An 11,162-nucleotide genomic window follows, 5' to 3' on the forward strand; every position below is an offset into this window, starting at 1 on the left:
GGGCTTTCTAGTTGTTCTCAAGACGTGGGGTACGTGGGACTTCCACTTTCCCAGTTTCTGGTGTGTTTTGTCAGGAAGGTATTAGGGTTAGAGTGGGCTGTTGGGGAGTTGGGGATTGAACCCAGGGCCTTTGTAACAATTATATCTGCAGGACTTCAAAACATTTTTTTCTTTTGGTACCAGGGATTGAACTCGGGAACTTGAGCTTGCAAGGCAGGCAGTGGTGAAACCACTGAGTTAAATTACTGGCCCTATAATTTAAAAAATATAATTATTATTATTATTTTTTTTAAATTTTGAGACAGAGTCTCGCCAAGTAGCTAAGTTGCCTGGTCTGGGCTTGAACGTGTGATCCTCCTGCCTCAGCCTCTCGTAGTGCTGGGATTAAAAGTGTGTGCCACTGTGTGCCAGTTCGATAGGAAATGATTACCTTGGTGCAGTGTAGCACGATTATGTATAAACATGCACACACTCATGGGGTGTGGTGCTCAGAGATGTCTTGCCAACAGGAAGTGTCACGAAGCTGAGGAATCCTACGTTGCCAGCAGGTAGACGATAAAGAGGGTGGTAGTGAAGGTCAGGACCTAGCAGCTGCCAGGTCATGCCCCTGGGCCGTGATACGTGTAGCTAAGGCTGGCAGAAGATACAGGTGTCACTAGTGGTTTCTGGAGGAGGAGGGGACGGTCAGGTGCCGTGTGAAGGAAAAGTTGGATCTGACAGGTGAAGACTGGCAGGACAGAGGCCCATGGAAAGTCAGTCTGGGAGTAGGGACAACACGTGCAGAGTCACCCCTGGTGACGATGTGGTGTGGCTTGAAAACAGCAATGCTCAAGGAGCAAGGAGTGTTGTCATGAGGGAGGAGGCTGCAGGGGAAGGTGACATGAGACCTCACAGGCCACTCTGAGTGGCTGGGATCTTGTTCTCCAGAGCTGGGGTGGGCTATGAGGAGAGGGCCATAGCAGGATGAATAGGAGCTTGAAGTTCCAGGAAGGAGGTGGTCCAGAGTCTAAGAGAGAGGGAGAGGAAGAGGAAGAGGCCTGAGCCAGGTGAGCACTTCAGGACCAGCAGAAAGGGACCTAGAGGAGACTCAAGCACACAGGGTGGATCCTGGGGACCCATAGATGTGGGAAGGGCGGTCCCTGCACATGCAGGCTGGTGGCCCGATTCATGAGGTCACCCTCAGAATGGGATGAGAGGGATGGGCAGGCTTGGGAAACATTGCCGAGTGACCACGGGACTGTGTGCATGAGGGGCCGGGGGTGCCTGGAGGTGTGGGGCTGGGCTGGGGCTCGGGAAGCCGGCATCCAGCAGTCTGAGGAGTCCCAGTTGTCCATGGAGTAGTGAGACGTCGCTGGGTAAAATCCCAAGTCGGGGAGCTGGCAACTCGCGATGCTGGGCCCGCTGCTTTCCTGTCATTTGTTTTCTTTCTCTCTCTCTCTTTTCTTGCTGCTGAGGATTGAACTCAGCTTTTTCCCACCGAACTCTTCCTCCCAGCCACTCTCTACCCTTTCATTTTTTTATTTTGAGAAAAAGTCTTGCTAAATCACTAAGCTGCCCAAGCGAGACTTGAACACTCGATCCTCCTGCCTCAGCCTCCCAGAGTACTGGGATTACAGGTGTGTGTCACTGTGCCTGGACATTTTTTTGCAGTACTGGGGATTGAACTCAGCAAAATGTGCTTGTGAGGCAGGCGTGGCACCACTGAGCTAAATCCCTGGCCATTGTTTTTACTTTATATTCTGCACGAAAGAGTTTAAAAGTGTGTCTCTGGGCTGGGGGTGTAGCTCAGTGGCAGAGAGCTTAGTCAGCATGCATGAGACCCTGTGGTCCACCCCCAGCACCAAAGACAAAATCTGTCTCTAACACACGGGCGAGAGCCCTGTGGCCTCTGAAAAGTGTGACTTCTTTTCTCCCCGTACTTCTTTCCCATAACTGCTTTGCCTGGGCCCTGGTGCATCAAGCTCAGGACTCAGGAAGGAAGGCTGGTGTGGCCCTCACTCTAGGGACACCTATACTCAGGGAGGTGACAAGGAAGAGAAAGCCACACAGGGGGCCGGGACAGAGCAGCTGGGAGGGGAGAGGTCAGGGGTGGGTGACAAGGACTTTGGGGAATTAGAACCTTTCAGCTCTGGCCAGGCAAGCCTATGTTGCAGACAGGTGAAACCTGAATAGAAGCCGTTGTGTTGCGGCATCGCACTGAAAGGAGAGGGTGGGGGTGAGGCGCACAAAAGGAAAATCTGCTACCTAGCAGGTCCACTGTGGCAGCTGAGTTCTGTCCAGATCCAATATGGAAGCCACAGGCAGCACTTGTGAGGAATTAAATTTCTGCTTTGATCGCTTTTTGTCTTTTTGAGACAGGTCTCTCCATGTAGTCCAGGCTGGCCTGGAACTCACTATGTAGCCCAGGCTGGCCTCAAATTCACAGTGATCCTCCTGCCTCAGCTTCCCAGAGTGTCATCATTTCACAGCTTTGGCCAAACCTTTGTGCCACGGTATTATCACCCTGTTCATATCAATCCAGGTCACCTTTGCTACCTGATTTCTGGAATCAGGGACCAAGGAGATTTAGACATATTTTCAACTGAGCTCCTCATCCCCAAATGCCTGCTCTTTGCTCTTTGAAACTCTGGTGCCAATCACAGCAGCCAGGGAGAGTTGTGTATTTATCTAGGAAACAAAATTTTATATACAGCGACCAAAAATGGGAATCCTGTTCCATGTGTCACAAAGGCAAGAAAAAAGCCAAAGAGCCAAATACAATGAAGAGCAAATAAAGGTATTTATCTTCCAGCTGGGTGCTTTGGCAGCCCAATTTTTCTGGGTTTAAGGCTTGTTTTTTTCTGCTGAAAAAGAAAAAATATAGCAAAGGGTTAGGCATGAAAGACACTCAGACACCCAGCTGAGCCCACTCGATGACTGCAGGCAGAACTGAAAGAGAAATGACTTTCTCACTGTGTTATTCAAGGTTATTTAAAGCTCTGTGTGAAGTTCACACAGCCTGTCTCCAACTGGGACCGGCACACACTCCTCAGTTCAGGAAACGGCATTATTTTTGTGGCTCCTCAGAGTTCTCTGGAGTAAGCTTGGCTATTATCATCTTTTCCCTGGAGGAGGAAATTTAGAATCAGAGAGGTGACACCACTTGCTCAAAATCACAGAGCTGCCTCAGCTTCTAGAACATGAGCTCTCTGTGAATTATTCTCCGGATCATTCTTTCTCCTGTGTTGCTTATTTATGTTTTGAGACAGGGTCTCCGATATGTAGTTGAGACTGGTCTGGAACTTACTATGTAGCCCAGGGTGGCCTCAAGCTTGTGGAGATCCTCCTGCCTCAGCCTCCCAAGTGCTGGGATCACAGGCGTGCACCACTCCACTATTCCCTGATGGATTTTTTTTTCCCAAAAAATTTTCTTCTTTCTTTCTCTTTTGAATTTACCTTCTTGTAATCCTCACCTCTTTGGGCTGGGGACAGCAAGGACCCTGCAGGACACCATGGGGTGGAGCCGTGTGCACCCCTCCACTTACTTGTGGCTTCCTTCTGGTGGGAAAGGAGGGCTGTACCTGTGTCTGCCTCGGTCTCCCCAGGCAACAGTCAGTGTCCAGGTCAGCTCGGGCTCTGACTCCCGCTGGGGACAGAGGGCCACACAGATGCTCCTACGGGATGCTGGGGTTCATGTTCCACCTTTGCACCCCAGAGGGACCTTGTGCCAGTGTGGGCGCCCCCGGAGTGCCCACCCCTCGGTGGCTGTGGAGGACGCCTTTGGGGCAGCTGTGGTGACCGTGTGGGACAGTGATGTGCACACCACGGAGAAGCCCACCGATGCCTACGGGGACCTGGAATTCCTGGGTGCCGGCCGCAGGCCCAGCAATGTGAGGCTGCAAGTGTGGGCAGGGCCGGGGCGGGCGGGGAACCCAGGCCACCGGGGCCAAGGCTGGGCGCTGTCTCCCCATGTGGACCCGTCTCTCCCTCTGGGCCTGTCCTGTCCCCTCTGTCTCCGGTCTGTCCCCCACGTCTCTGGTCTCCATCCCTTCCCCGTGTCCCCTCCCCGTGTGTCCACAGTTCCTCCGGCTGTCTGACCGCACGGACCCAGCGACCATTTATAGTCTGGTCACCCGCACATGGGGCTTTCGAGCCCCAAACCTGGTGGTGTCGGTCCTGGGGGGTTCGGGGGGCCCCGTCCTCCAGACCTGGCTGCAGGACCTGCTACGACGTGGGCTGGTACGGGCTGCTCAGAGCACAGGTGACCGAGGGCCCCACTGCCGCCTCCCATGCTGCCTGCACTCGTCATGTGGCCTTTTCTTACTCGGAATTTTCCCCTCTGTCTCACACCTGTGCCTCTGTGCAGGGGCCTGGATTGTCACCGGGGGGCTGCACACTGGCATCGGCAGGCACGTGGGGGTGGCGGTGCGAGACCACCAGACGGCCAGCACCGGGGGCAGCAAGGTGGTGGCCATGGGTGTGGCGCCCTGGGGCGTGGTCCGGAACAGAGACGCTCTCACCAACGCCAAGGTGAACCAAGGTCGGGGAGCAGGGCTCGGGGGTCCAGGGGGGAGGCTGGGCCTGGACCCCTGTCCGCGGGAGGAGGAGGAGCTTTTTCTCTGTCTGTCCCCAGGGCTCGTTCCCCGCGAAGTACCCATGGTGGCGCGGTGACCGGGAGGACGGGATCGAGTTCCCCCTGGATTACAACTACTCGGCCTTCTTCCTGGTGGACGACGGCACGCACGGCCGCGTGGGCGGCGAGGACCGATTCCGCCTGCGCTTCGAGTCCTACGTGGCGCAGCAGAAGACAGGCGTGGGCGGTGAGCGGCTGGGGGACCCGAGACCCGGGGCGCAGTGCCCAGGAGCCCAGCGGCCAGAATCTGGGTCGTGTCTGTGCGCGCCGAAGGCGATGGGTTTTACCTCCCCACCCCACCCCTTCATTCTTGGTACCCGGCCTGGGAATCAGCATACTTTGGGGCTGGGCTTCTTCTATTTAGTGTGGATTCCATGAGCTTCGTGCATGAGCTGAGTTTGTAAGTAGCCCCCGGGGCCAAAGAAGAAACAGAAATTAGGAAATGTTTGGAACCTAATGATGAGGAGTGTGTGACAGTCAGGGGGTGACGCGTGAAGGGAAGTGTGTCGATTTAAATGCATATAACCGAAAGGGAAAGTCAACAGAACCAGTGACTTAACCTTCCAAACTTAACAACAACAACGACAAAAAATCCTAAGAGATAGAAAAGTTCATCAAATCCGAGGAAGCAAGGGAAAGGTAAACAGAAGGATGGAAATCAATAAAATAGAAACAAATGCATCCAGAGAAAAATCAACAAAACTAAAAGCAGCTTCTTTGTAAACATTTTTGTGTTAACAAAAGTAGTGGGCTATTCTGTGTGGCACAGGGCAATGAGGCCAGGGCTTTAGCTCTGGGTTACGTTCCAGCGGTCTGAACTGAATTTTGCTAAATTGCTCCAGGCTGGGCTAGAACTTGGAATCATCCTGCCTCAGCCTCTCCTAAGCTGGGTTTACAGGTTTGCACCATCTCACTCCGTCAAAGCTAAATGAATTTTAAAACTTGTTTAGCTCTGCTCAGCTTCAATTTTAATTTTAAAACCACTACACAGTATTAAGAGGGGTTTTGGGGGTGGAATGTCTATGTTTCGTACACATATAGATTGGTGTATCAGGAACCAAAGGAGGATGCAGGCCAGTTCTGTTACTGCATAGGACTGGCTTTGTATTTCTATGCCCTGGCAACCACAACCTGTTCTCCGTTTCTAGAGGTGCTTTTTATGTACCCTAAACTGGCCTTAAACTTCCTGGGATTGTCAGCCCTCTGCAGGGCTGGGATCACAGGTGTGCGTCTCCATGCCTGGCTTCTACCACTATTGTTTTGTCTAGTGAGAAGGTCATATCATAAGAGCAATACAGGTTGAGAAGCCTTTGTCTGAAATGTTTGGATGAGAAATGGTTCCAGTTTCGGAGATTTATGGATTTTAGGCCTAGTATGCTTTTTAGCATCTCTACTTAGACCCGAAATGCTCTAAAATCACAAGTGTGTGAGCATTATGTCAGCACTCCTGTATTTCTAATTTGAGAGCATTGTAGATCTCGGAGTTTGGAATGAAGGTCTTGACCTGTACCTTGCTTTATAACCTTCTGAGGCCGGCTTTAGTGTGTGCTTACAGGAAATAATCAAATCATAAAAAGATGTATAAAAGAGTTAATTATTTTCTTTGCTGGCTCCAACTTCCCACCAGTTGGGGTAATCAGTGTTCAGCTGTTTGGAGTGTACCCTTTTACACATTTCTCTGTGTTATAGAATTCTGTGGAATCACATTCCCATCTCAGTGGTGTTTCTGGTTTTGGGGCCTTGTGTATACATGAGCTGCTGTCTTCATAAGCACCTTCAGGTCCAAATTTTCTATCTCACTGCCGCTTTCAATCGTTGAAGAGGGGCTTGGATGTGGCTCAGTGTTAGAGCCCTTGCCTTGCATGTGTGAGGGCCTGGACTCCACCTCCAGTAACACACACGCGTGTGCACACACACACTCACACATTGATGATATTCCTTAGCCACCAACATGGTGTCACACACCTTTTGTCCCAGCACTTGGGAGGCTGAGGCAGGAGGATCACCATGAATCCACGGCCAGCCTACGCTACACAGCAAGACCCTTTCAGTATCAAGGATGGAACTCGGGACCTTGCACTGATGAGGCGGGTGGCAGCACCAATGAACTAAATCCCAGCCCCCCAATTTTTTTAAATATTGGTGTCTATGGACATAAAACTTCTGTCCTTTTCTGTGTGGTTAGATATCCGTTGTCTCCTTCGTAGCCAGGGTGTATTGTCTTAGAGCCAGCCCTCTCCAAGACAAATGTCCTGAGTCTTTTAAAAAATATCTCACAGTTTAATATTTAAACCTTTAATGCATCTGGAAATGATTTTTATATATTTGAAATAAGGAATGCACATTTCTTTCTTTCCTTGGGGAATCATATTTTCTTCATGACTGTTTAATAACTAAAATCATCCTTTAGCCACAGTTAAATATGCAATTCTTTTCTATGTTGAGATCTGTTTTGGAACCTTTTTCTTTCCCACATCTATATTTATCTATTCTTGTGCCAGAACGATGTTTTGATTAGAGCAGTTTAAAGATGTGTGAGGGAACATTCCTTCTCACCGTTCTGTCTCAAAAATTTCCTGGTGCTTCTCTGACATTTATGGTTGTTAAAATTATCTGTTCCATTTAAAAATGGGCACACAAGGGCTGGGGATTTAGCTCAGCGGTTCGGTGGCCTGCCTTGCAAGCACAAGGACCCAAGTTCAATCCCTGGTACCAAAAAAAAAGTAAAAAACTAAAAAAAAGATAAAAATGGGTACACGTTTCACACATCCTTTAGCCCCTCCTTTTTCTCCAAATCATATTCACTTTTTATGTTAATTTAGAGATGGGTGAATCAATGATAGTTTCTCCATTTATTCAGGCCTCCAGCTTGAATAAGATTTGTAAATTTCCTCATAACAATTTTGTATCTTTCTGGATGAAAAAATTCTGATATCTTTTAGTTTTTGTTAAAACATGAGTAAGATACAGGTTGACTATATGATTATATTTTTTGAGACTGGGCCTCTCTATGTAGCCCAGGCTGGCCTCAAACTTGTGGTGATCCTCCTGCCTCAGCTTGCTGAGTACTAAGATTCCAGGCACTTGCCACTACACCCAGCAAGATATAGATTATTATTAGTCTGGACAAAAGTTTTTGATGTTTGTGTTTTTCTTATATCAATCCTTTTATCAAATTCTCATAAGTATTTTAAAATTTTATTTCTTGGTCAAATCTTCTAATTTTCTAAGAATATAATTCCATGTTTTCTTCAAATAGATACTTTGCTTCATCCAGTTAAAAAAAAATACTGGTTTTAATTCCAGCTATTCTATTTTCTTATATTACGACATCAGGTCACAGCTCGAGGGTAAATGGAGCATCAATGGTGCTAACCCAGTCAGTGTTTTATTTTATTTTATTTTTGGTACTGAGGATTGAACTCAGGACCCTGCTTGCCAGACAGGCAAGGTGCCGCTGAGCTACATCCACGCCTCCAGTGTCTTATTTTAGTGGAGCCAGAGTTAGTATAAAACCACCTTACAGGATTTTGCTGTTGGACCTTGGTAAAGAACTTTATTACACTTGGATAGTTCTTCCCTTCCTGTTTCCTTCTTTTCCTATGTGAACTTTACCTCCTCTGGCTTCTGATTGTTTAATCCGTGCTAAGGCAGACTCCTGTTAAGAAATGCCTGGATCGCTCAGGGGCTGGGTCTGGTTCCAAGCTCTCCTCTCTGCTGGGAGGTCAGCAGAATGGCCTTCTCCCAAACAGCACATAGAAATGACAGTTCCCAGCTGGGGCCAGGCATGGTGGCACACACCTCTAATCTCAGCACACAGGAGGCTGAGGCAGGAGGATTGCAGTGCGTTAGAAGCCAGCCTGGACTACACAGTGAGTTCAAGGGCAGACTGTACTACAGAGCAAGACCCTGTCTCAAAAACAAAAAACAAAACAAAACAGGTGTGGTGGTGCCTGCCTGTGATCCACACACTCTGGGAGCCTGAGACAGGAGGATGGCAATTTTGAATCCAGCCTCGGCAACTTATCTACTAGGAAATTTTTTTTTGTACTAGGGATCAAACTCAGGCCCTTGCACTTGCAAGGCAGGTGGCAGAACCACTGAGCCAAACCCCTGGCCCTAGGTAATTTTTATTTTTAAAAAAATAGATATGTAGCTCAGTGCAGAAGCCCTGGGTTCAAGTCTTAGTAACACACACACACACACACACACGCCCAGGTCCCTTTCAAGTCTTAGTAACACACACACACACACACACACGCCCAGGTCCCACGATTCTCAAAACACAGGAGGGTTGGGAAGATGCCAACCTCTTGCCCCGGGGATTCCTGGAAAGTGTGGTCTCCCATAGGCAGCAAAGGCTGATGGTGGTAACCATGTTCCTGGTGCTCTGCCTTCAGGGACCGGAATTGACATCCCCGTCCTGCTCCTCCTGATCGATGGTGATGAGAAGATGCTGAAGGTATAGGGGGAGGTGGGGGAGCCAGGTCTCCTGAGCTCTGCGTCTTCCCGAGTGCAGGAGGGACAGGAAGGTGAATGTCCTGTCTCCCCCAACCTGCTGTCCCCTGCCTCCTTAGCGGATAGAGGACGCCACGCAGGCCCAGCTCCCCTGCCTCCTAGTGGCCGGCTCTGGGGGTGCCGCTGACTGCTTGGCTGAGACCCTGGAAGACTCTCTGGCCCCAGGGAGTGGGGGCGCCAGGCGAGGGGAGGCCCGAGACCGGATCAGGCGTTTCTTTCCCAAAGGAGACCCTGAGGTCCTTCAGGCCCAGGTATGACTTTGGCGCCTCCTCTGATCCTGGGGTGGGGGGCCGGGTCCTGGGGGGCAGTGGGCCCCAAAGGAGCTGGGCTGGGTGTGCAGGGCTCTGTGCCTGCAGGTGGAGAGGATCATGACCCGGAAGGAGCTGCTGACCGTCTATGCGTCGGAAGACGGCTCTGAGGAGTTCGAGACCATCGTGTTGAAGGCCCTCGTGAAAGGTGACCCTGGGGTTCCCACGTGCGCTCTTCCGGCTCGGCCTTGGCCCTTTCCTGGCTGCACCCACCTGAGGGTGCCTTTTGTCTTCCAGTTCTTCCTCTCTGCAATGTCGGCCCACCCATAAGTACATCGATCTTTTCATCTATTCATCCTCCGCTTTTCCATCTGTCCACCCATCCGTCCCTTTACCCACGCATCCACAGATCCGTTAATTCTATCCACTCACTCTTCTACCCGTCCGTCCGTCCACCTAGCCGTCTTACCCACCTCTTTGTCCTTTCCCACACACCTCCATTATGTGCTACACACTTCCTCTGGCTGGGAACCAAGGCATTGTCAGGAAGAACTCAGATATTTCACCAGAGACAGCATCTTAGGTGCCTGAATATGGAAACCAAGGCAGGGAGATCACGGATGCCTGGCAGAGGCTGAAAATGGGGCTCGCTTATTCATTCAACAAACAGAGCCATTTCCTGGTCTTGAGGAGCCAGATCTTGCTAGAGTCATTTGGTGCCCCCATCTCTCTCTCTGTGCTGGGGGCGGAACCCACAGCCTCACGTGTGCCAGGGATGTGCTCTGGCACTGAGATACATCCCCAGCCCTGAACACATCGTTACATAAAATTTAAGATAAAAGCTTAGGGAAGAGTCACCGTCAGTAGGGAGAAACTTCAGGGAGAAGGCGGTGTTGGCCTCGAACTCCCAGTGATCCTCCTGCCTCAGCCTCCTCAATGCTAGGATCACAGGCATGCAACACCACGCCTGGCCAGGTGTCTGATTTTCCACAGGTTTATCATACCCTGTGCTTCCTTGCACGGAGAGACGTGACATGAGCAAGTGATGCTCTTTGGTGGCTTTGCGGTTCTGATCAAGTGGTCTGAGCTGGCCCCCAGCACACTGGCCTCATGTTCCAGCTGGCCACGGTTGTGCAGGCCTGTAATCCCAGCATTTGGGGAAGCTGAGGCAGGAGGATCCCAAGTTCGAGCTCATCCTGAGCAACTTATCGACTGCAGGAGACCTTGTCTCAAAGTAAAGGGGCTGAGGATATAGCTCCACCCACATGTCCCCACCCTCCTCTGACTTCCTGTCTCTGCTCCCTCTCAACTTGCAGCATGTAGGAGCTCTGAGGCCTCAGACTACCTGGACGAGCTGCGTTTGGCTGTGGCTTGGAACCGCGTGGACATCGCCCAGAGTGAACTCTTCCGGGGGGACATCCAGTGGCGGGTGAGGGGCCAGGGCCTGGGGTTTCGGTAGTTCCCCTCCCTCGCTGCCTTTGGCCAGCTGTCCAGCCTTCCCCGGATTTCCATCCATCTCCATTGTTCATCTGTCCCCAGCTTGTTCCCTCTGTCTGCATCCATCCATCCATCGGTCCCTCCAGGCGGCCCATCTCCGTCCCTAACCTCGGAGCCTCCCCGGCCTCCGTGCCCGCTCATCTCATCCCCTTCCTCCCCGCAGTCCTTCCACTTGGAGGCCTCGCTCATGGACGCCCTGCTGAACGACCGGCCCGAGTTCGTGCGCCTGCTCATCTCCCACGGCCTCAGCCTGGGCCACTTCCTGACGCCCGCGCGCCTGGCCCTGC

At 51.1% G+C, this 11,162-nt stretch overlaps 1 protein-coding gene across 1 annotated transcript in view; it reads left to right on the plus strand.

Moving 5' to 3' along the window:
- Positions 1 to 3,387: 3,387 nt before the first annotated feature.
- Positions 3,388 to 11,162, plus strand: part of Trpm4 (transient receptor potential cation channel subfamily M member 4) — a 41,540-nt gene continuing 33,765 nt past the window's right edge. The window contains exons 1-9 of the mRNA XM_010640888.3: positions 3,388 to 3,869; positions 4,060 to 4,240; positions 4,346 to 4,509; positions 4,613 to 4,799; positions 9,013 to 9,074; positions 9,190 to 9,381; positions 9,487 to 9,586; positions 10,695 to 10,807; positions 11,039 to 11,155. Of these exons, the coding sequence (XP_010639190.1) occupies positions 3,492 to 3,869; positions 4,060 to 4,240; positions 4,346 to 4,509; positions 4,613 to 4,799; positions 9,013 to 9,074; positions 9,190 to 9,381; positions 9,487 to 9,586; positions 10,695 to 10,807; positions 11,039 to 11,155 (1,494 nt within the window). The 5' untranslated portion in view covers positions 3,388 to 3,491. The remainder of the gene's footprint in view (positions 3,870 to 4,059; positions 4,241 to 4,345; positions 4,510 to 4,612; positions 4,800 to 9,012; positions 9,075 to 9,189; positions 9,382 to 9,486; positions 9,587 to 10,694; positions 10,808 to 11,038; positions 11,156 to 11,162) is intronic.

The sequence above is a fragment of the Fukomys damarensis genome, unplaced genomic scaffold (assembly GCF_012274545.1).
Source record: "Fukomys damarensis isolate Sample0158 unplaced genomic scaffold, DMR_v1.0_HiC HiC_scaffold_19, whole genome shotgun sequence".
In the NCBI taxonomy this organism is placed as follows: Eukaryota; Metazoa; Chordata; class Mammalia; order Rodentia; family Bathyergidae; genus Fukomys; species Fukomys damarensis.